The sequence below is a fragment of the Aquarana catesbeiana genome, linkage group LG09 (assembly GCF_042186555.1).
Source record: "Aquarana catesbeiana isolate 2022-GZ linkage group LG09, ASM4218655v1, whole genome shotgun sequence".
In the NCBI taxonomy this organism is placed as follows: domain Eukaryota; kingdom Metazoa; phylum Chordata; class Amphibia; order Anura; family Ranidae; genus Aquarana; species Aquarana catesbeiana.
Window position 1 is genome coordinate 23,615,565 of NC_133332.1, and position 25,300 is coordinate 23,640,864.

The 25,300-nt window shown below is 42.7% G+C and overlaps 1 protein-coding gene across 1 annotated transcript in view; it reads left to right on the forward strand.

Annotated features, from left to right (window-relative positions):
- The window catches only part of TNMD (tenomodulin), a 164,990-nt gene that overhangs the window by 101,665 nt on the left and 38,025 nt on the right, over positions 1-25,300 (forward strand). Inside the window, exons 5-6 of the mRNA XM_073598138.1 lie at positions 14,777-14,930; positions 22,115-22,257. Coding sequence (XP_073454239.1) covers positions 14,777-14,930; positions 22,115-22,257 — 297 coding nt within the window. The remainder of the gene's footprint in view (positions 1-14,776; positions 14,931-22,114; positions 22,258-25,300) is intronic.

Consider the following 25,300-nt stretch of genomic DNA (forward strand, 5'->3'; position numbering starts at 1 on the left):
ATTTATTTCTTTCATCTAACTTATTGCTATCACGTGGGGGTGCTAACAAGCAGCCAAACACTGTCTTTTTTCTGAAAGGCCCTGGAGAAATAAAATAGTGGCTGTTGCAATTTTTTTTATTTCACAATATATTTATCAAACACAATTTTCAGCCGTTTATCAAACACACAATATATTTTTTCATATATTTTATATCATTTTATTTTTTTTATGTTTGTTTATTTTTAATTCAACTTATTTTTGTATTATGTTTATTCTTTAATTTTATTTTTTTTCTACACTTTTTTTATTTATTTATTGCACATTGCATTCACATGGAGGCTAACAAGCAGCCAAATGCTGTTTTTTATCTGAAAGACACTGGAGAGAAAAAAAAATGGTGGCTGTTGCAATTTTTTTTGTGTCGCATGATATTTGCGCAGCCATTTATCAAACACGTATTTTTTAGGAAAAGATATGAAGGGGTGCTTTATTTTAAAAAAGGGGTCCTGTACATTTTTTTTTTTAGTCCTGTTATAGGCTACACTACCTCTCCTTGGCTTCTAGTTGGTTCTAGAACAGCCTTTCTCAACCTTTTCAACACAGAGGAACCCTTGAAATAGTTCTCCGGTCTCGGGGAGCCCCTGCTAAAAATTAGAAATCTACAATTCATGATACATTAGTGTGATGGTCACTGGGAAGAATGGTCCTTACACTTGTGGTCATTGGGAAGAATTACCTCCTTACAGATAGCTAAAAAGATCAATGGGATCTTGGGATAAGTGGGAACTTATCTGAGAGGCAGAAACTGCCCAATGCTGAAGGAACCTCTAGCAGCCTCTGGAGGAACCCTGGTTGAGAATCACTGTTCTAGAATGTGGTGGACTGGAAGAGGCAGATCATGAATTTGAATATTTATGGGATTCTAGCCAATCCCTGGGGAGGTGTGCCCAGCTGAGAGCCTGCTGAGAGGGTTATTTTCTTGAAAGCAGTTCAGGGCCTTGTAAGGGGAAGCACTGGGGATCCAGCCTGGAGGTTCATGGTACAGTGTCTAGCCAATTTTGTATGGGATCAGTCCAAGAACTTGCCAAAAGTATTGGGACGCCTGCTTTCACACGCACATGAACTGTAATGGCATCCCAGTCTTAGTCCGTAGGGTTCAATATTGAGTTGGCCCACCCTTTGCAGCTATAACAGCTTCAACTCTTCTGGGAAGGCCGTCCACAAGGTTTAGGAGTGTGTCTATGGGAATGTTTGACCATGCTTCCAGAAGCACATTTGTGAGGTCAGGTACTGATGTAGAAGGCCTGGTTCGCAGTCACCACTCTAATTCATCCCAAAAGGTGTTCTATCGGGTTGAGGTGCAGGCCAGTCAAGTTCCTCCACCTCAAACTCACTCATCCATGTCTTTATGGACCTTGCTTTGTTCACTGGTGCACAGTCGTGTTGGAACAGGAAGGGGCCATCCCCAAACTGTTCCCACAAAGTTGGGAGCATGAAATTGTCCAAAATGTCTTAGTATGGTGACTCCTTAAGAATTTTCTTCACTGGAACTAAGGGGCCAAGCCCAACCCCTGAAAAACAACCCCCACACCATAATCCCCCCTCCACCAAATGATTTGGACCGGTGCACAAAGCAAGGTCCATAAAGACATGGATGAGCGAGTTTGGGGTGAAGGAACTTGACTGGCCTGCACCTCAACCCGATAGAACGCATTTGGGATGAATTAGAGCGGAGACTGCGAGCCGGGTCTTCTCGTCCAACATCAGTGCCTGACCTCGCAAATGCGCCTCTGGAAGAATGGTCAAACATTTTCCCATAGACACACTTCTAAACCTTGTGGATGGCCTTCCCAGAAGAGTTGAAGCTGTTATAGCTGCAAAGGGCGGGCCAACTGAATATTGAACCCTGCGGACTAATGCCCCGTACACACGGTCGGACTTTGTTCGGACATTCCGACAACAAAATCCTAGGATATTTTCCGACGGATGTTGGCTCAAACTTGTCTTGCATACACACGGTCACACAAAGTTGTCGGAAAATCCGATCATTCTGAACGCGGTGACGTAAAACACGTACGTCGGGACTATAAACGGGGCAGTGGCCATTAGCTTTTATCTCTTTATTTATTCTGAGCATGCCTGGCACTTTGTCCATCGGATTTGTGTACACACAATCGGAATTTCCGACAACGGATTTTGTTGTCGGAAAATTTTATCTCCTGCTCTCCAACTTTGTGTGTCGGAAAATCCGATGGAAAATGTCCGATGGAGCCCACACACGGTCGAAATTTCCGACAACACGCTCCGATCGGACATTTTCCAACGGAAAATCCGACCGTGTGTACGGAGCATAAGACTGGGATGCCATTAAAGTTCATGTGCGTGTAAAGGCAGGCGTCCCAATACTTTTGGTAATAGTGTATCTGGAGGCACAGTGAGTATAGGCTTGAAAGTATGACCCTAACGACTACTTGCTGTTTAACCCGTTGGGAGACTGTGCTAGAGCTGCCAAAGTAGGATTCACACTGCTGTAAAATCCCAGAATTGTTGCCCCTGTAGTCTCTGCAGAAAGGGAGGGAGATGTCCATGAAGAAAGTAGGCAGAAGGTAGAGAGTCCCCTGGTGTTAGGAGTGTGCAGGGGGTGTTCCGGGTGTGCCTCGGCACACCCTAATCACCCAGTGCAAGGCAGTTTCCCCCTGCTGATATTTTACCAAAGCCCCCCAACGTGGGGTAAAATATAAAAAAATTAAAAAACTACTGAAAAGTCCATTGCTCTACTGACACCCTCCAATCCCCTACTAACACCATCCATGTTTTAATACATTTGGGGTGCACACCCTAATGCAATAGGCTGCGCACACCTATGGATGTACTGAATTCAGGAGTATCCCAAGGGTTCCCTACACCCCATCCAAGTTCAACAAGACGTTAAAGCCTCATACACACGATCGGTCTTTCCGACGAGAAATGTTTGATGACAGGCTGTTGACAGTAAATCGGACAATTGTTGTCTGACTTTCCGCCGACAAATGTTGGATGGCAGGTTTTCAAATTTTCCGCGGACAAATGTGTGTTGTCGGATTTTCTGATCGTGTGTACACAAGTCCGTCGGACAAAAGTCCGAAGTACAAACACGCATGCTCGGAAGCAAGGATGAGCCGGAAGCGGTCGGTCTTGTAAACTTGCGTTCATAATGGAGAATTAACATTCGTGACGCGGCAAATTATGAAATCTGGAAATGCAGCGCACAATTCTCTTCTTCTTTAATGGGATAATAATGAAGCTGCTTTGCTGGTGATACTGATGGAGTTATTGCAAACACATTTCCAAAGGCTTTTTTTTTCCAGTGATATCAAGAATAATATTATCTTTTTTTGTTTTTTTTGTTTTTTTTGTTGGGCAAGTTACCACAACACCATTATCCTATAGTTTTTAAAATCAAAGATACAACTATGTTGGTGTCCCTTGTCAATGTTACATTGTATTTTTTAAATGTAACTGCCGACTCCCAAAATGTCATTTGAAGTAAAACACATAGCCAAGTATTATTCTCCATAACTTTTTTATTGTGCATTAAAAAAAGAAAACAAATAAAATTAGACATGATATCTGCCAATAGAACTTAACCAAAAAGTGCATTCTATGCATCCAAAAATATAGAAAATATACCAAATCAAATCATCATTATTCAACCAAAAAATAAAATAAAAGCCTCATGCATGTGTCCTGCTTCTTAATATAGGGGGTCAGCAATGCCAAGAGTTGGTGAAAGCAGGGGTCCGTCATCCGGAGATAATTCTGAAAATCATCCGGATTATTCTCCTGGAGCTCCCGCAGCAAAGGCATATGACATAATTGGTCACGATTATTAAAGCAACCAATTTTTGGTCCAAGAACTCCTCCTCCTCTTGTTCCTGGACTGGACTTGGGTCAAAGCAATAACTCCAAGGCCAATAATAAATAACACGTTATCTCCTCCGATTCCACAACATGGCTGGTTGATGAACGGCCGTTCAGAAACGAACTGAAAAGTGCGAATCAACACTCACCAAACTACTACTAACACGAAATTAGCAGGAGGAGCCCAAAGGGTGGCGCTAAAGAGCTGAAAAACCACATAGTAAGTCTAGGACGTCACTACGTTCGTAATTGTTGTCCAACAATTGTGTGGCCTTGTGTACGCAAGACAAGTTTGGGCCAACGCCCTTCGGACAAAATTCCACGGTTTTGTCGGCCAACGATCCGATGATCGTGTGTACGAGGCTTAAGACTTTGGGAGCTGCTGTGTGCCTGGCTCCCATGCACTCACGTGGGAATAGAACCTGGGACAAACCTGCAAGGCCTGTTTGGGAGGTCTGTGCTACACACTATTTTGCCCACTAAGTCAGGAGGTGCTTTGCACCTCCCCAAAAAACACAAAAGCCAACCACTTGCTTTTACCTCTCTTGTGAAAAGTTCTAGTTGTACTGCAAGTTCATAGGTCCATTAATGAGAGAGAAAAAAATATTTAGAAGTAAACAACACCCACAAGTCGGCACTATGACATCTGGTCACATATGGCGGCACATTTTGTATACTTCCTTAGCAAATGTTTCGCAGGGCAGAACTGTTAGAACTCATCAATTATAAAACGTTGCGGGCTACTTACGCTTATGCTATAAAGTATATATGTGAAGGCTCACATCGGAGAAAACGGTTCCAATTGGCTTGGCGTACGTATAGAAGATGACACCCTATGGCTTTATCTTGGAAGATTGTCATCCGCGTTAATTATTCGTAAGTTAGAAATTACATGCCAACTGGCACCAAGTCTAAGAACCCGTGTGTTCTCTGGAATCGTTCCATGTTCCTTGGCAGTGTTCAAGTGAGACTTTTGGAAACACATTGACAGTGAGTCTCTATACTGGACATATGGCTTGGGAGGCGACTGTTTATTGATTGACAAGAACATTCCCAAGTGCCTGTCTGTCTAATAAAAATAATGCAACTTAAAAATGAAGAGTTGATGGTGCTTGACGGGAGACTGACAGCTGTACAGCATTGCCGCGGTTTCAATACAGTGATTGTAAAAATAGGTTTACACAGTTACATAGTCAACTAGGTTGAATAAAAAAAAAAAAACCACGTGCAGCACTAACTCTCGGTGGAGCTGCTGGTTTAAAGCGGGCTGTTACCTCTCTCTCACTAACCTAGCAGCCAGTACGTAGCACGAACAAAAGTCTCTGCCACAGACTTGATTGGAACAAAACCCGTACGATCCTCTGCCACAGTATGTAATGGTTTACGATGAACAGAAAACACAGCACTAGCACTAGCAACCTTTAAGCCGACCCGGCAGTACTATGCGGTAAGATTACTTTAGGATGCATCCTCCAACTGAGTCACCAGGCCCCTCTCCAGACCAGCTCTCTGCATGATCCTTCCATGACGGGTCCTCCCCTGGGATCTCCTCGGTTGTCCAGCTTCTTCCCATAGGACAGACAGCTCAGGACCATTCCTCTGCCGCTGTGGTAGGCCCCAGACAGGCTTCTGGGCCCACCCACACGCCGCAGCGACGTGGGCCTCCCGGACGGAGGACCACGAGGTAGTACTCCTAACACATACCTGTCGGCCAGGAGGGCCAGCAGGTGGAACGAAAACGAACCCTAAAACATGGCGTCCTTCCCATAAATACCCTCTCCCAGAATGCAACTCGGAGGACCACCTCCACCGAGTTGTCTCTGGGACAGAGGAGCACTTATACGCTTCAGCGTGTTGCCTTTCCAACACCGACCCATGGTGACAACGACACCCACAGGCATAGTGTGAAACTACATGCAACTCAGCCAAGCTGGAACAGAGGCAAATCTGACTATGTTTGAACAGATAACCCACTAGATTCACCAATAAGCAATAGATTGAAAATCTACCAGCGCTACACAGGCGTCCATCAAATCAATCAAAGGAGGCCTCTAATGCAGCCCCTGACACCCGATGGAGGACACCACTGGTCCTCCTGCACGGGGCCCAGGATCTATATGTTCATCGAGGGGCCCATACATTTTATGGTAGTTGACTAGACCGTCAGGGTGAGGAGCAATTACTAGAACCAATCCCCTGTGATTCCTCCTTCATCGCAACCATCTTCTCCTCCTCTCCTTCCAGCTTGGCTTCAGTGATTGTGTCCCCCCCCGCTATTCTAATCACCCCTCTCCACAATCAGACCCTCCCTTCTTTAAGCTTTGGTCGCCCCCCCCGCAGCGCTGCCGGTAGGAGAGGGGGGCCAGTAAACATATTTAGTGGCCCCTTTATTTCTTGAATGAAGACAGTAAGCAATGGGTATTGTACAGCAATGGTTCTCAACCTCAGTCCTTAACCAGTCAACGACCGCCCTAAGCAGTTGTACCAGTCAACGTCCGCCCGCCGCAGTTGTACTGCGGCAGGTTGGGTCTCCTGTGCGAATCACCATCATTGTACGTCGCCTCGCGCAGGCTCGCGCCCGCTGCAAGCTCCGGGAGTGTGCCCCGCGGGTCGGGCGGACTCGGTGTCCGCCAGTGAGCCACGGTCACCTAGTACAGAGGCAGAATGGGGATCTGCCTTTGAAAACAAGGCAGATCCCCATTCTGACAGGAGGCATGATAGAGATCTTCTGTTCCCAGTGATCGGGAGCAGTGATCTCTGTCATGTCCCAGGCAGCCCATCCCCCCTACAGTTAGAACACACACAGGGAACACAGTTAACACCTTGAAGGACAACGTGAAGGAAGTTTGTTTGAAACCTTTGCAAATTTATTAAAAATAACAAAAATCCTGTGTACATAAGTATTCACAGCCTTTGCTCAATACTTTGTTGAAGCTCCTTTGGCACCAATTACAGCCTCCAGTCTTTTTGAGTATGATGCTACAAGCTTGGCACACCTATTTTTGGGCAGTTTCTCCCATTCTTCTTTGCAGGACCTCTCAAGCTCCATCAGGTTGGATGGGGAGCGTCGGTGCATAGCCATTTTTAGATCTCTCCAGAGATGTTCAGTCGGGTTCTGGGCTCTGGCTGGGCCACTCAAAGACATTCCCAGAGTTGTCCCGTAGCCACTTCTTTGTTATCTTTGCTGTGTACTTAGGGTCGTTGTCCTGTTGTAAGATGAACCTTCACCCCAGTCTGAGGTCCAGAGCGCTCTGGAGCAGGTTTTCATTAAGGATATCTCTGTACATTGCTGCATTCATCTTTCCCTTGATCCTGACTAGTCTCCCAGTTCCTGCCGCTGAAAAACACCCCCACATCATTAAGCTGCCACCACCATGCTTCACTGTAGGGATGGTATTGGCTAGGCGTTGAGCAGTGCCTGGTTTCCTCCAGACATGACGATTGCCATTCAGGCCAAAGAGTTCAATCTTTGTTTCATCAGACCAGAGAATTTTGTTTCTCATGGTCTGAGAGTCCTTCAGCTGCCTTTTGGCAAACTCCAGGCGGGCTGTCATGTACCTTTTACTGTGGAGTGGCTTCCGTCTGGCCACTCTACTATACAGGCCTGATTGGTGGAGTGCTGCAGAGATGGTTGTTCTTCTGGAAGGTTCTCCTTTCTCCACAGAGAAATGCTGGAGCTCTGTCAGAGTGACCATCGGGTTCTCGGTCACCTCCCTGACTAAGGCCCTTCTCCCCCGATCGCTCAGTTTGGCCGGGGAGCCCCCTCTAGGAACAGTCCTGGTGGATCCAAACTTCTTCCATTTACAGATGATGGAGACCACTGTGCTCATTGGGACCTTCAATGCTGCAGAAATGTTTCTGTACCCTTCCCCAGATCTGTGCTTCCATACAATCCTGTCTCTGAGGTCTACTCACAATTCCTTGGACTTCATGGCTCAGTTTGTGCTCTGACATGCACTGTTAGCCACTTACAGACCAGAAGATTTGCCTGCTTAATGACCAGGCCATTTTTTGCAATACTGCACTGCGTCACTTTAACTGACAATTGCGCGGCCGTGCGACATTGTACCCAAACAAAATTGACATTGTTTTTTTTCCCCCACAAATAGAGCTTTCTTTTGGTGGTATTTGATCACCTCTGCGGTTTTTTTTTTTTTGTGCTATAAACAAAACATGAGTGACAATTTTGAAAAACAATATTTTTTACTTTTTGCTATAATAAATATCCCCAAAAATGTTTTTAAAAAACAAATTCCTTTATCAGTTTAGGCCATTATATATTCTTCTACATATTTTTGGTAAAAAAATTGCAATAAGCGTATATTGATTGGTTTGCGCAAAAGTTATAGCGTCTATAAACTATGGGAAAGATTTATGGCATTTTTATTATTTTATATATATATATACTTTATTTAATTTTTTTTTACTAGTATTGGCGGTGATCTGTGATTTTTAGCGGTACTGCGACATTGCAGAGGACTTTGTTATTATGGGGTATTGTTTGTATCATTTGAAGGAAAATAATGAATGTAATCCATTTTGGAGTAAGGCTGTAACATAACAAAACGTGGAAAAAGTGAAACGCTGTAAATACTTTCCAGATGCACTGTACACCTGCACCCACATGCGGAAAGAGAGAGAAACAGGCGCCTCCTGAGTAAAAACTGTATCATTTATTGGTACATAATAGCAATATAAACACACATTGAGGTATGGAAAGTAAGCACATGTTGATCCAGTGAGATGCTGTCATCCGTCCCGGCTGTTGGACGTTCATGCGGCTCACACAACCCGCCGTTGTAGCTGTCCTGGCCCACAGGTTGCTTGACGATCAGATGGGATTAAAAATGAGGCTTGGAGAGTAGCTGGAGCTCGATGGAGAGGGCTGGAACACAACGTTGGGGTGCGATGGCGTAACTGGCGTGCTGGCGACGCGTTTCAGAGCATGGGCACTAGAATGGTGTACACAGTGCACGCTCCTTTCACAAGCTGATGTTACGTAGGCCAAAGACAAAGCCTTGGTATACTGCCATCTTGTGGAGAGAGTACTAATCTCCCTCCAACATATAGACAATAATAAATAAAACCCCTTACAGTACATCAATAATGATATAGGTGGTACGTATATGAACAAAATATACATGCATATGAAAGACATATATATATATATTTATTTATTTATTTATATAAGAGAATATTCACATAAACATCATATTTAAAAAATATGCAGTAAAGCATTAAATATATTCATGGACCACTATTGCATAACACTTATGAATTAATATTAATTAAAAATGTGTATATATATATATATATATATATTTAGAACTAAAGGGGGAAAAAAGATTAATGTAATGATAAGAATGGGTGCATGTACCAAGCTATAATGAAAGGACCTAGTTATGCTTAAACGGAGAAAAGAAAAATACTAAACAAAATCAAATAAAAAATAATAAATATTAAAAAATAAATGAATATCATTGTTATGGCAGCAGCTAGCTGCCATAACCCCGGTATCCTCTTCTTCGGCCGGCGGTCCGGTTTCCGATAAAAGTGGTCTCTGTGGCGGATTCGCCGCAAAATCACTTTTATTGGCAGCAGGAGAGGGCCGCCCCCCCCCTCCCCCGCCCTCCCGCCACGCTCCGGTGCCCTCCGCCGCTTACCGGAGCCATCGGCAGTGGTGGAAAGCGATCGGATCTTGTCCCTTGCTGAGTATGGAGACGACTGAGGGGCACCCACATGCCTGGGGGGGGGTACAGTTTTTTATGTTAATTTATTTTTATATGTATTTATTTTTATTTTTATATCTATTATTTATTTTTTATTTCTTGATATTTCTTTTCTCTTTATTTTTATTTTATTTTTATCATTTATTTTTTAATATTTGTGATTTTTTTATTTGATTTTGGTTAGTGTTTTTCTTTCCGGGCCCCATAATTTGTTCGGGGCCCCATAATTTTACAGTGACCTTGCTGTCATCACCATAATACTCAGTATATTTAATACTTGATAGGACAGTCAGACCTAATAGAGGAAATGAGGGTCACAGAGTTAGGAGAGGATGCAAGGGGGGTTATTTACTAAAGGAAACTCCACTTAGCACTGCAAGTGCACTTGGAAGTAGTAGATCCGAGGGGGACATGCAAGGAAAATAGAAAACAGCATTTTAGCTCGCACATGATTGGATGATAAAATCAGCAGAGCTTTCAAGTGCACTTGCAGTGCAAAGTGGATATGCCTTTCGTAAATAATCCCCAATGTTCCCACTATAAACTGCAGAGGTCCGAGGGCTGCACATCATACACCAAGGGGCCACGCGTGGCCCTTGGGCTGGTGGTTGGACACCAGGTGTCCTGAAGAAGGTAGAACAAAATGCCCTCAATTAACTGTGACCAGAGACAAACAAATACTGGTGTTGCAGAGGTGACCAGACTTGGTGGATTTTGCACCCGGAGCAGACAATTAGAGAGCTCTTGTAGCAATGCTGAAATCTATTTTATCATTGTCGTTACATTGAAACACCATATTTATATCCACAACATAACAAGAACCTTCATGGTGAGAAAAAAAATGTATTAATAGTCTGGAAGATTTGCTTCCTTTTTGGCAGGAAATATACATATTGAATTCACAGCTGAGATAGAGATGGGATAGGTGACCACTTAGCCGCCAGCAGAAATAAAGGGGTTCCAGAACACTTCAAGGCAGTCAATGGTCTCTTAACCACTTAAGCTCCATGAGGTTTTACCCCCTTCATGACCAGGCCATTTTTTTACTATTCAGCACTGCGCTACTTTAACTGGTAATTGTGCGGTCATGCAACATTGTACCAAAATGAAAGGTATATAATTTCATTTACACAAATAGAGCTTACTTTTGATGGTCTTTGATCACAACTGGGTTTTTTTATTTTTGCCATCACCTAGCGAATTAAATTCAAAATACTAACAACAACATACAAATCCATTCACAACTTTGCCCCCGAGCGACATCACCGATCTTGTTTCCAAATATCACCATAACTGTCCTTTCCACTTCTCTCAAGACCTCCTGCTCTCAAGCTCCCTTGTCTCCTCCTCCCATCTCCAGGATTTCTCCAGAGCCTCTCCCATCCTCTGGAACTCTCTACCTCAATCCGTCCGGCTGTCTCCTACTCTGGCTGCCTTTAGGCGATCCCTGAAAACTCCTCCCTTCAGGGAAGCCCATCACACCTCCAGCTAATCTCTTGTCACTTCCATCAGCTCTTTCCCCAGAGATACAACCTTTTATACCACTTGCCCCACACTATTAGATTGTAAGCTCTTCTGAGCAGGGCCCTCTTAACCCTATTGTATTTTATTGTATTGTAACTGTACTGTCTTCCTTTTATGTTGTAAAGCGCTGCGTAAACCGTTGGCTCTATATAAATCCTAAATAATAATAAATAAACAAAATATGATCAGAAATATTTGTCATGTTTTTTTTCTATTACAAGGGATGTTTACATTCTTTGTAATAGGAATAAAATAGGATAGGAAAAAAGTGACACCATTTTTTTTTCTAAAGAACAGAGTAAAAATAAAAAAATAAAAGGTAAAATAAATAAGAAAAAAAATTTTTGAACGCGCCCCGTCCCGCCGAGCTCGCGTGCAGAAGCGAACGCATACATGAGTAGCGCCCGCATATGAAAACGGAGTTCAAACCACACATGTGAGGTATCGCCGCGATCGGTAGAGCGAGAGTAATAATTCTAGCCCTAGATCTTCTCTGTAACTCAAAACATGCAACCTATAGAATTTTTTAAACGTTGCCTATAGAGATTTTTAAGGGTAAAAGTTTGTCGCCATTCCACGAGCGGGCGCAATTTTGAAGCGTGACGTGTATCAATTTACTCGGCGTAACATTATCTTTCACAATATAAAAAATTGGGGTAACTTTACTGTTGTCTTATTTTTGAATTCAAAAAAGTTTATTTTTTTTCCAAAAAAAGTGCGCTTTTAAGACCGTTGCGCAAATATGGTGTGATAGAAAGTATTGCAACGACCGCCATTTTGTTCTCTAGGGTGTTAGAAAAAAATGTATAATGTTTGGGGGTTCTAAGTAATTTTCTAGCAAAAAAAAAAAATGTTTTTAACTTGTAATCAACAAATCTCAAAAAGAGGCTCGGTCCTTAAGTTTAATAAATCAACCCCTTTGATAGAGTGGAGGGCAATCGGGGACTGGCGCTAACTGACACTTGCTGGGAGGGACACTAACTGACACTATCTGATGTCGCTAGTGACACTAATACAGTGATCAATTGGCTGTGAGCTTGCTGACACGCTGATGCTGTGTCCAACCACAGCGCAAGAAGCAGGGGCACATGCACCTGCAAACCAGGAATTTCCCATGCGACGTACGGGTAGGTGGCGGGGGAACCACGAAGGTAATTGTTAAACTGCTGGTCAGCAAGTGGTTAAACTGACTCAAAATCATTATGGTTTTTTTTTTGTTTTTTTTACAAAAGAGAGAAATTCAACCACTTTGTAAAAAGTGAAGGCACGCTGTGAGTTAAGTCTAAAGAGGTGCATGTCATCTTATGGACTTATCTCTATCATTTATATCTGATAGGGATGTGAGAGAGGAGAACACAGCACACAGAGTAGCTATGCCCGCCCTCCCTTCTGCTGCCCATTCAAAGAAGCCTTTGTATTTTGTGAATGTGCTCACATAATAGAAAGGCTTCTGTGAATGGGCAGGAGGAGGCGAGGGCGGGCATAGCAGAAGGATTCAAGTTCAAGCTGTTCAATCAGCATAGCCTAGAATGATCAGCGTCGCTCTCCTGGAACTACAGTGATCGCTGTCTTCTGGGAGTATGATAAAGCTGTCAGATATAAATAATAGAGCTAAGCCCAGGAGGTGTCATGCACCTCGCTGGACATTACTCATAGTGCACCTACATTTTTTACAAAGAAGCTGAGTACCTGGAATGCAACTTTACTTGGCTCACTACTATATGTGTGCGCAGCCTTTTGTATTAGGGTGTGCACCCCAAAGCTCAAACACGCGTGTATGTATGTATGCGTAATATACACACACACACACTCTTATAAATAAATGTAAAAATCATTTTAAAATGTGTTAAAACATGGACAGTGTTAACAGGGCAGTGGACATGTCAATAGAGCACAGGTTGGTGTCAGTAGATTTTTTATTTTTATTATTTTTATTTTCTTTTTTTTTTTTTTTTTTTTACAACTGTTTTTAGGAGCCCTATTTGGGGGCTTTTGGTGAAATAACAGCAGGGGGAATCTGCGCTGCACGGGTCATTAGGGTGTGCCCAGGCACACCTGGCACACCCCCTGCGCACACCTATGCTCACTACCTATTTCAAATGACTTCCCTGAGCTAGAAGTGAAAATGCAGTAATTTTCTGCCATGCTCTTATGTTTACTGCACTGAGTGTGCTGTGCATCTGAGGTTTTCTCTTACCACACTGTGATTGGTTGGGTAATTCTGTTTTAAAAACAACCTCTCACTGATTTAGAAAGATACGAGCAAGCACACTGCATGTACACCAACATCAACATGATAAGAGTGGGCAAAGAGCTGCAAGAAAAACTGTTAAATTACATGCAATGTATACAGGTAGAGGTGGTGGTGTTAGAGGGAGGAGGCAATATTTGATTTTGTATATATATGTATGTTCCTTATTGTTTTGGGATATGTTGTTTGTGTTTTACTTTTATGTCTTTTACAATGTTACCTTGTATCTCTCTATCTCTTGTCTGAACAATGTTTATAAACAATGATACTTGGTATTGCGGATCGGCTTGGAGGGCAGTCAGGTGTAAATGGACAGCCGGTCCGTTTACATCCGACTGCCTATAGGGTAGAGCGGGCTGTGCCTATGTTTGTGCTGCTGAGCGACAGGTCCCCCGTGGAGCAAGTAGGTTCACCCCATGTGAAAGGGGCCTATCTCCTCTCTGATCAATGTTTATAAACAATGTTAGTTTGTATCTCTCTCTCTGTCTGATCAATGTTAATAAAAAGTTTTTTACTTTGTATCTCTCTATCTCCTCTCTGATCAATGTTTATAAATAATGTTACTTTGTATCTCTCTCTCTCTCTCTCTCTCTCTCTCTCTCTCTCTCTCTCTCTCTCTCTCTCTCTCTCTCTCTCTCTCTCTCTCTCTCTCATCAGTGTTAATAAAAAGTGTTACTTTGTATCTCTCTATCTCCCATCTAATCATTGTTTATAAACAATTTTACTTTGTATCTCTCTATCTCCCATCTAATCAATGTTTATAAACAATGTTACTTTGTATCTCTCTCTCCGTCTGATCAATGTTAAAAAAAAGTGTTACTTTGTATCTCTCTATCTCTTCTCTGATCAATATTTATAAACAATGTTACTTTGTATCTCTCTCTCTCCCATCTAATAAATTACTGTCTCTCTCTCTCTCTCTCTCTCTCTCTCTCTCTCTCTCTCTCTCTCTCTCATCAATGTTAATAAAAAGAGTTACTTTGTATCTTTTTATCCCCTCTCTGATCAATGTTTATAAACAATGTTACTTTGTATCTCTCTATCTCCTGTCTAATCAATGTTTATAAACAACGTCACTTTGCATCTCTCTATCTCCCATCTAATAAATGTTTATAAACAATGTTACTTTGTATCTCTCTCTCTCTCTCTCTCTCTCTCTCTCTCTCTCTCTCTCTCTCTCTCTCTCTCTCTCTCACTCTCTCTCTGTCTGATCAGTGTTAATAAAAAGTGTTACTTTGTATCTCTCTATCCCCTCTCTGATCAATGTTTATAAACAATGTGAGTTTGTATCTCTCTATCTCCCATCTGAACATAGTTTATAAACAATGTTACTTTTTATCTCTGTCTCCCATCTGAGCAATGTTTATTAACACTGTGCATTTTATTGCAGGAAGGTGAAATTACTACAACCATCTATGAACAGTCCGTATTCTGGGTTCCTGCCCAAGAGCCGATACAAGACCGGGAATTCATAAAGAATTCCAGAATCTCTGAAATATGTAACAACGCATCCGTGCACTGGATTTATCCTTCATCTGCAACAGGTATGATGGGTGGGGATGAGCAAAATTGAAAGATTTAATTTCTCCAAAATGTTGGTGAAAATCGGGAGATTTATGCAAATGTGTAACCATTTTGGCAGTAGTAGAGTATCGTACAGTGTTATCTTTTGTTTAACACAGAAAGTTCGGAGTTTAAGTGTCTTTATTGACTAACCCAAGTTATTTAAGATGCAAATGTAGCACCCTCTGACCCCTGGAGGCAGGTGTAGTACCCCAGATACAGGAAGGGTTAGCATCAGGATATCCTATCCAGGATAGTCCTCAGGCAATAGTGAAAAAGGTGTACAGATGGGTGCCAGTCACTTTTAGATGCAACACAAAAGGAGTTTATTGGCTCTCACTTAAAACTCCACGGTAAGAGCACAGGACACCACTGGACTACCAGACTTCAGAAAAGGGTTAGGATACAAAAGTACTTATGGTCTCCACATGAATAGAACCCCCCCCCTCCAATCCTGGGGAGAAGACAACCTTACTCCAGTGAGATCCAGGCTTCACATCCAAGCTTCTGAAGCACATCTGGAGATCCTCCATGGCTCCTCAATCCCCAAACTACACAGGCTGGGACTCAAAAGCAGGCTTTTGCCCAGCTTCATGGTCACCCTCTCAGGAAGCCAAGCACATCCCTAGCCCTCGCAAGTGGCCCAAGGGAAAACTGACTTCCCAAGGTCATGTATACCCTCTCCCAGCATACAGTTGTGCTCATAAGTTCACATACCCTGGCAGAATTTATGATTTCTCAGAGAATATGAATGATAAGATTTAGCTGTTGCGATATATAAGTTATATATCACAATGGCTAAATCTATGTCTGTAGCGCAGGTTCAAACCTTAATACCATAAATAATAACCTGTTATTAGATTTCTTACTCCAGAAGTATATAATGAGTTAGGAAATTCTAGAGAAATGCTTAAATAATGCATTACAATTGAACTAAACCCATTAGATTTTAGTTGACTAAAATGATTTTAGTTGACTAAAATGTACTGGAGATGTTTGGCTGAAGCCATTTCTTATTAATCGACTGTGTTTACTCTTTTTAAATCATAATGACAACAGAAACTACCCAAATGACCCTGATCAAAAGTTTACATACCCCAATTCTTAATACCGTGTATTGCCCCCTTTAACTTCAATGACAGCTTGAAGTCTTTTCTGGTATTTGTGGATGAGGCTCTTTATCTTCTCACGTGGTAAAGCTGCCCATTCCTCTAAAAAGCCTCCAGTTCCTGTAAATTCTTGAGCTGTCTTGCATGAATGGCACGTTTGAGATCTCCCCAGAGTGGCTCAATGATATTGAGGTCAGGAGACTGAGATGGCCACTCCAGAACCTTCTCTTTATTCTGTTGTAGCCAATGACAGGTCGAGTTGGCCTTGTGTTTTGGATCATTGTCATGTTGGAATGTCCAAGCACGGCCCATGCGCAACTTTTGGGCTGATGAATGTAAATGTTCCTCCAGTATTTTTTGATAACATACTGCATTCATCTTGCCATCAATTTTGACCAAATTTCCTGTGCCTTTGTAGCTCACACATCCCCAAGTCGGTGATCCACCTCCGTCTTTCACAGTAGGAATGGTGTACCTTTCATCATTGGCCTTCTTAACTCCTCTCCAAATGTAGCATTTATGTTTGTGGCCAAAGAGCTCAATTTTGGTCTCATCACTCCAAATGACTTTGTGCCAAAAGGTTTGAGGCTTGTCTCTGTGCTGTTTGGCGTATTGTAAGTGGGATACTTTGTGGCATTTGCGTAGTAATGGCTTTCTTCTGGCAACTCGACCATGCAGCCCATCTTTCTTCAAGTGCCTCCTTATTGTGCATCTTGAAACAGTCACACCACATGTTTTCAGAGAGTCCTGTATTTCACCTGAAGTTATTTGTGTCTTTTTCTTTGTATCCCCAACAATTTTCCTGGCAGTTGTGACTGAAATTTTAGTTGGTCTACCTGACCGTGGTTTGGTTTCAACTGAACCCCTCATTTTCCACTTCTTGATTAGAGTTTGAACACTGCTGATTGGCATTCTCAATTCCTTGGATATCTTTTTCTATCCCTTTCCTGTTTTATACAGTTCAACTACCTTTTCCCGCAGATCCTTTGACAATTCTTTTGCTTTCCCCATGACTGAGAATCCAGAAACATCAGTGCAGCACTGGATGAAAGATGCAAGGGTCTGTCAGGAGTCCAGAAACTCATTGACCTTTTATACACACACACTAATTACAAGCAAACAGATCACAGGTGAGGATGGTTTCCTTTAATATTCATTCAAACCCCTTTGTGTCAACTTGTGTGCATGTTATCAGGATGAAATCACTAGGGTATGTAAACTTTTGATCAGGGTAATTTTGGGTAGTTTCTGTTGTGATTATGATTTAAAAAGAGTAAACACAGTTCAATGATAATAAATGGTTTCAGTCAAACACTAACCATGAGTGAAAGGAAAGTTTTTGTGTTATCATTCATGTTCTCTGAAAAATGACCAAGAAATCATAAATTGTGCCAGGGTATTTAAACTTATGAGCACAGCTGTATATTATTGGTAATGAACCTCCTAGTGGTTGGTCAGGGAGAGATAAATATTGTTAGCCTGATTAGTGCAGCTCTCACACCATTGCTAGAGGCAGCAGCAGAGGAAAACACAGTAACCAAAACCTAGGATAAACCTAAGGAAGATAAACTATCAGGTTAGATGAGCTTAGCACCACTAAATTAACGAGACGCGCCTTCTTATGACAGAGTGGCCACACTGACTTAAGATGCCTAGATTTAGGTTAAGGCTCTGTTTCCACTAGTGCGACTTTTCATGCGACTTGGGACTGAAAAGTCGCATGACAAATTGTTTCCCATGATTTCCAATGAGTACCGTTCATATCTGTGCGACTTCAAGTCGCAGCGACTTCAAAGTAGTCCCTGCACTACTTTGGTCCCACTTTGATGCGACTTGAGGTCTATAGATACAGGCATTGCTCCAAATCGCGGTAAAAAGTCGCGGTAAAATCGCGGTAAAAAATCGCGGCAAAATCGCGCGACTTTGGGGACGCACTAGTGGAAACCTAGCCTTACCGAAAGTTGCATACAACCTCTATGAGTTCAGCACTCCTACACACACATATCGCTAAATAGTGTGGCATCCTAGCATTACCATCTCAGTGTCGGGTTCTTTGTCTATGGTGGGGAGCAAAACAAAGTTGGGTGCCAGTTACTGCAGCTTTTTTCTTACCTTTTATTGTTGAATTTAATTCAAGTAGAGAGGTTTTAGGGGTGCAAGATACAGAAAAACACAAAAATAGGACAGGCATTCTGAAGGTGGCAGCAGGTACTAGTATGCCTCTGTCTAGTAAATCTGACTCTTGTCCCTCTGATAGCAAAGATGCCATGACCTGTGTACATGGATTCCGTCCTATAATGTCCAGCGGTAGCTTCTGCACAGCTCCAGAGAAGCATCTTCAGCATGAAGGCTCTTTATAGATTCTCCTTTTAGGTAGACCACCTTTAGCCCAGTTCCCACTATATATATAATTTTATATATATATATATATATATATATATATATATATATATATATATACACTCCAGCAGGGCAGCTAAAATTCTTGACCTTCCAGCACATGCTTTAGGCCAGGGGTCTCCAAACTTTCTGAACAAAGGGCCAGTTTACTGTCCTTCAGACGTTGAGGGGGCCAGACTGTGGTCTGCATGAGTAGAAAATGCCCTGAGATCAAACAATGCCCCATCATTGGTATCAGGGGGAGGAATAATGCCCCATCATTGGTGTCAGTGGGAGGAATAGTGCCCTATCATTGGTATCAGGGGAGGAATATTGCCCCATAATTGGTATCAGGGGGAGGAATAATGCCCCATCATTGGTGTCAGTGGGAGGAATAGTGCCCCATCATTGGGGTCAGTGGAAGGAATAGTGGCCCATCATTGGTGTCAGTGGGAGGAATAATGCCCCATCATTGGTATCAGTGAAAGGAGGATTAGTGCCCCATCATTGGTATCAGTGAAAGGAGTAGTGTCCCATCATTGGTATCAGTGAAAGGAGTAGTGTCCCATCATTGGTATCAGTGAAAGGAGTAGTGTCCCATCATTGGTATCAGTGAGAGGAATAGTGCCTCATCATTGGTCTTAGTGGGCAGAATAGTTCCCCATCATTGGTATCAGTGAGAGGAATAGTGCCTCCTCATTGGTATCAGTTGGAGGAATAGTGCCCCATTATTGATGTCAGTTTGATGGATAGTGTCCCATCATTGGTGTCAGTGGGAGGAATAGTGCACCATTATTGGTGTCAGTTGGAGGAATAGTGCCCCATCATTTGGAGTAAGTTGGAAGAATAGTGCACCGTTATTGGTGTCAGTTGGAGGAATAGTGTCCCATCATTGGTGTCAGTGGGAGGAATAGTGACCCATTTCTGGTTTCAGTGGGAGCAATAGTGGCCCATTATTGATGTCAGTTTGATGAATAGTTTCCCATCATTGGAATCAGTGGGAAGAATAGTGCCCCATCCGACCCCCGGGCCATAATTTGGAGATCACTGCTCTAGGCTAAGGCAAGACCCAAAAGAGAGAACAGGTTATGCAGACATCATCTATGGGCAGAAGCCTAGAAGGGGAATAACTCTCTGAAAAGGTATTCCAATTATTTATTATCTTCCCAAACCATAACTTTGAACAAGGACTTTGGGGAATGGTTGGGTAAGGGAAATATTGTTAACCCAATCATTCTCCTCCCATGGTGATTATTGGAACCTCCTCAACAGTAACAGGCAGGAGCAATCCACACATTGAGCTTAGGAGAACCAATAGAGGCCAGAAAAAATTAAACAAAGCTCAGTCTGATTATAGCCTCACTGCAAAACACACTCAACAAGGCCCCAAAACTATTCCCCAGATGGCAGGGATAATGTGCCATAAATTTGTGGCAGTGTTGAATTGTAAGTCTGTTAACTTGCTGCACATTTTCACTGACAAGTTGTACACTTGCAGAGCAGTTGAAGCACAAGTTCTAGTTGACACTCTTCCAATTTGTAGAAAATGTGCAAGGTAAGTTTCTAGCAAGAGCAAAGTTGCAGTGGTGAGTCTACAGCAAGAGCTCTGCAAGTCTACAGCATGGAAATTCAGCCACAGTGACCCCCTGTGGTGGGATAATTATTGCACAACATAACTGAACCAGAACTTGCAGCAGACTTGCAGAATGTTTGTGAAGAAAGTTGATCTGGAGCAGTGGCTTCTCTAACTTTCATAATTAGGGGGGGCACATGGGGGGACAGGGACAAAAGTAGGGGGGCAAACTATAAAACGCAATATATATATATATATATATATATATATATATATATATATATATATATATATAATTTCAAGAATAGAATGTACTCCAGAGGTCTTGTTAGAAAGAGATGTTAGCTGAACATTGCAGATGCAGGAGACACTTAGATTCAAAGCGCGTAATTTTTCTTTCAATGTTGGGATAAAATACATGCTCTTCAGTGCCACCTATCATGCTCATCAATACCACCTACCAGTGCAGCTTATCAGTGCTGCCTATCAGTGCCCATCAATGCTGCCTATCAATGTTCAATGCCCATCAGTGCTGCCTATCAGTGCCCATCAGTGCAGCATATCAGTGGCCATCAATGCTGCCTATCAGTGCCCATCAGTGCTACCTATCAGTGTTCATCAATGCCACCTATCAGTGGCCATCAATGCTGCCTATCAGTGCTCAATGCCCATCAGTGCCGCCTATCAGTGCTCATCACTGCAGCCTATCAGTGTAGCATATCAGTGCCCATCAATGCCGCCTATCAGCACCACTAATCATTGCTCATCAATGCCACCTATTAGTGCCTCCTATCAGTGAAGCCTATAGGTGCTCATCAATGCTGCCTATCAGTGCCACCTATCAGTGCTCATCAATGCCGCCTATCAGTGCCCACCAGTGCAGCCTATGAGTGCTGCCTATCAGGGCTCATCAATAACTTCTATTAGTGCCCACCAGTGCAGCCTATGAGTGCTGCCTATCAGTGCTCATCAATGCCACCTATCAGCGCCACCAATCATTGCTCATCAATGCCACCAATCAGTGCCTCCTCATCAGTGCAGCCTATCAGTGCTCAATGCCCATCAGTGCAGCATAACAGTGCCCATTAATGCTGCCTATCAGTGCTCATTAATGCTGGCTATTAGTGCCAATTAGTGCCTCCTATCAATGTCCTTTAGTGCCTCCTATCAGTGCCCTTTAGTGCCTCCTATCAGTACCTATTAGTGCCTCATATCAGTGCCCATTAGTACCTCCTGGCAGTGCCCATTAGTGCCTCCATTTCTCGATAGAACACCTGGTAGTTCTCTCTCCCCTCCTTCCTCTCTCGCACGGGATGGGAGAGGAGATACATCCGATCTGCTCCTCCTCCCCCCCTCCCCGCCTCCGCTCTCCTCCTGTGTGTGCACCGCGGGAGGTCAAGTGTGAAGCTAACGAGCTCACACTTCCCACGGTACACACACAGGATGAGAGCAGCAGCGGCACCGGGGGAGCGGAGGAGCAGATTGGATGTGTCTCCTCTCCCATCATGTGTGAGAGAGGAGGGAGGGGAGAGAGCACTACTAATGACGGGTCTGACATCACTGGTTGTTAGACGCCCGGGCGGCTCTAGCAACCAGTGGCCAGGAATGGAGTCAGGGGGAAGAGCTGGAGCCAGCACTACAACGGCTCAGTCCACCCCTGTTCCCAGTCCTAATGTCCGTTTATTTTAATTGGGGGGGCACATGGGGGCATAGTATAATGTTGGGGGGGCCATGGCCCCCTCTGCCCCCCTCCCCTAGTGACGCCACTGATCTGGAGTCATGCAATGCGGACTTGCTGCAATTTTGCAACAAATGTGTGAAGCCGGGCTAGTCTAGCAATAGCTGAGCAAGTCATTTTCAAACTTGCAGCTCAATTGCTTGCTATCTGGGTTGTTCTGTCTGCCGGATCATCTGACCATTTTGCTGGCTGCAGCTTCAAGTAAATTAATCATTTTTAAGACTCATTTCCACACTTTTAAGTTTGAGAAGTCCCATTCCCGAGTCTTTCAGTTGTTTTATTAAAAAGATCTTGCTTGCTAAATTGAAATTAATAATCAAAGAGGAGCAACCAATAAAAGATTCAAAATATTTCTCTTTTTTTTAGCTCCCGAATTTCAAGACTTTGAAGATGAAGAGGATGGCGGATCTATCTTACATCCAAACAGACCAGAACAGAGAGAAGATAAACAGAACAATAAGCGTCAAGGCAGATCACTGACTGAGGAAGACCAGCCTGTTAATGATTATGTAAGTCTTACTTCCATCCATTCTCTATGAAGAAGGACGGTGCCGATACAGCAAGAGGACTCGGCGTGTTGGACAAAGAATTGTCCACCCAAAAACATTTCTTTTACTTTTATAGTGGAGGAAGAATCAGAACCCCTGTCTGTTTTTTACAAGAGAGGGAAATTATCCTTTACTTCCTGCCCCCCCCCCGGTGACAATGGTTTTATACAACTGGAAGTGGGGAAAAATCTGATAGGGGTTCCAGCCTACCCCTAATTTACTGAAGAAAAGCAAAAGGGAAATTAGATCTAAAAAAAATCTAACCTTAAAAAATAGATATAGATAGATAGATAGATAGATAGATAGATAGATAGATAGATAGATAGATAGATAGATAGATAGATATTCTACCTACACATACATTAGAAAGAATATAACCTGGTAAAAAAAAAAGGTTACTTTTCTGTAAGAGGCATGTCAACAATTCATTTGTATGTTAGTCCCTGTACAGAAATGATTTTCAGTTACGAAAGAAAGGAAGAGAGGAGAGAAAAGGAAAGGAGACTCAGAAGAAGGCAGGAAAAGAACAAGGGAAAGAATCGAGAAAAGAAGCAAGGAGAGAGGGAAGGAGGATAGGAGGAAGGAAGGTAGGGAAGAAGGAAAAAAAAAGGGCAAGGGAAGGAAAAAAGGAAGGAAGGAGATATGGAAGGAGGATATGAGGAAAAGGAAAGGAAGGAAAAGAGGACTGGAGGAAGGGAGCAAGGAAGGGAGGGAGGGAAGAAGGAAGGGAGGGAGCAAGGGAAGAAAAAAAGGAAGGAAGGAGGATAGGAGGACGGAAGGAAGGAAGGAAGGAAGGAAGGAAGGAAGGAAGGAAGGAAGGAAGGAAGGAAGGAAGGAAGGATTGGAGGAAAGAAGGAAGATAGGAGGTAAGAAGGAAGGAAGGAAAAAATTAAGGAAAGAAAAAAGATTGGAAGGAAGAAGGAAGGATAGCAGCAAGGGAAGGAAAAAAAGAAGGAAGAAAGGAAAGGAAGAAAATTAGAGGAGTTTAAGAACACAAGGAAGTAAGATAAGAAGGAAGGAGAGGAGCAAGGAATTAAAAAAGGACAGGAGAGAAGGTAGGAAGATAGGAGGAAGAAAGGAAAGGATGAAGGGGAATAGGAGGAAGGAAAGAAGGATAGAAAAGATCAAGGATGGAAGGGAGGAAAGAGGATTGGAGGAAAAAAGGAAGATAGAAGGTAAGAAGGAAGGAAAGACAAGAATAAGGAGAGAACAAAAAGGTATAGGAGAAAGGAAGAAAATGAGTGGAGCAAGGGAAGTGAAAAAGGAAGGAAGGAAGACAAAGAAGGAAATTAGAGGAGTGGAAGAACACAAGGAAGTATGGTAAGAAGGAAGGAGGAATTAAACAACGGAAAGAAGAAGAGAAGGAAGGAGGGAAGATAGGCGAGCAGAAAGGAGAGGATGACGGAGGATAGGAGGAAGGAAGAAAAGGAGAGAAGGAAGGAGGATAGGAGGTAGGAAGGAAGGGAAGAAGGAAGGAAAGGAGCAAGGGAAGGAGATATGGAAGGAGGCTAGAAGGAAGGAAGGAAGAGGAAGGAAGGAAAGAAGGAAGCAAGAAAGGAAAAGAGGATTGGAGGAATGAAGGAAGATGGGAGGTAAGAATGAAGGAAGGGAGGAAGGAAAGAAAAAAATAAGGAAAGAAAAAAGATTGATAGGAAGAAAGAAGAAGGAAATAAGGAAGGAAAGAAGCAAGGGAAGGAAAAAAAGAAAGAAGAAAGGAAGAAAGGAAGGACGTTAGGAGGAATGGAAGAACAAAAGGAAGTAAGATAAAAAGGAAGGAGAGGAGCAAGGAATTAAAAAAGGAAAGAAGGAGAGAAGGAAGGAAGATAGGAGGCAGAAAGGAGAGGGTGAAGGAGGATAGGAGGAATCAAAGAAGGATAGAAAAGAGGAAGGAAGAAAGGAAGCAAAAGAGGATTGAAGGAAGGAAGGAAGGAAGGAAAGAAAAACGATTGATAGGAGGAAGTAAGAAGGAAAGAAAGAAGGAAGGATGGAGGAGAGGAAGGAAGGACAAAAGAAAGGAAGGAGGAATACATGGAGAAGGATAGGAATGAAAGGAAAGGAAGTGTAAATATACAATACATAAAAGCACACTGAACAGACACAATCATCTTTTCATGAGGATGACATTATTATAATAATAAAAGTTCTGCGTTCATCTTGCTGCGAGCGCGGCGACCTCAAACAGCTGAAATACAATACTTAGCCTCGCAGTGCCGCAATTATTGTAAAAACAGTAATCTTTGAGTAAAATTTACATCTCACATATGTTCTAATATATTTGTGGCATCAGTCTGCTGCGTTCAGGAATAAAGAACCCCCGCGAATCCCGTACAGCTGCGCGCACTAGACGTTTCCACACACATCAATGTAAATAATGAATGCGATCGCTCCTAATAGTCTTATAGAAAAGATCTGACACGCCTTTGGAGTCGCAACATCTATACGAACGTTAACAGGACTGATTTGCAACCTGGGTAATTAGAGGAACAGTGGCAGATCATAAATGGATTAAAAAAAAAATAAAAAATGTGAGTAATGAATTGATGCCGCCAGACTGAGCCGTTTAAAAGACAGATGACAAAAAAAAAAAAAAGGAGAGCCTTTAATGTTCGGATAAGTAACTGCCAAATCGCTGACTGTGATAAGCCTTTATCTCTTTACATGATGAAATGCAAGGTGTAAAAAAAAAAAAAAAAAGGAAAGTAGAATATTATAAAAAAAATAAAAATTATAATAAAGTCCCGTGTAGATCTTCAGCTTGAGTCTGGGTAGAGTACATCAAGAGATACCGCTTCCAACAGATGGATCATCAATATTCATTATATATGTCACATTGACAACTAACACTTTTATCATATCTGCAGCTGAACGGCGCTTTGCTGATCGCTGCTCTGACAGATGTTAGAAAATAAGAAAATGAAACATATAGAGATGTCACCGAATTCTACATGAGTCATCCCAACCTCGTCTCTTAACAGATTCTGGTGCAATTGGATGGGTGTTAAAA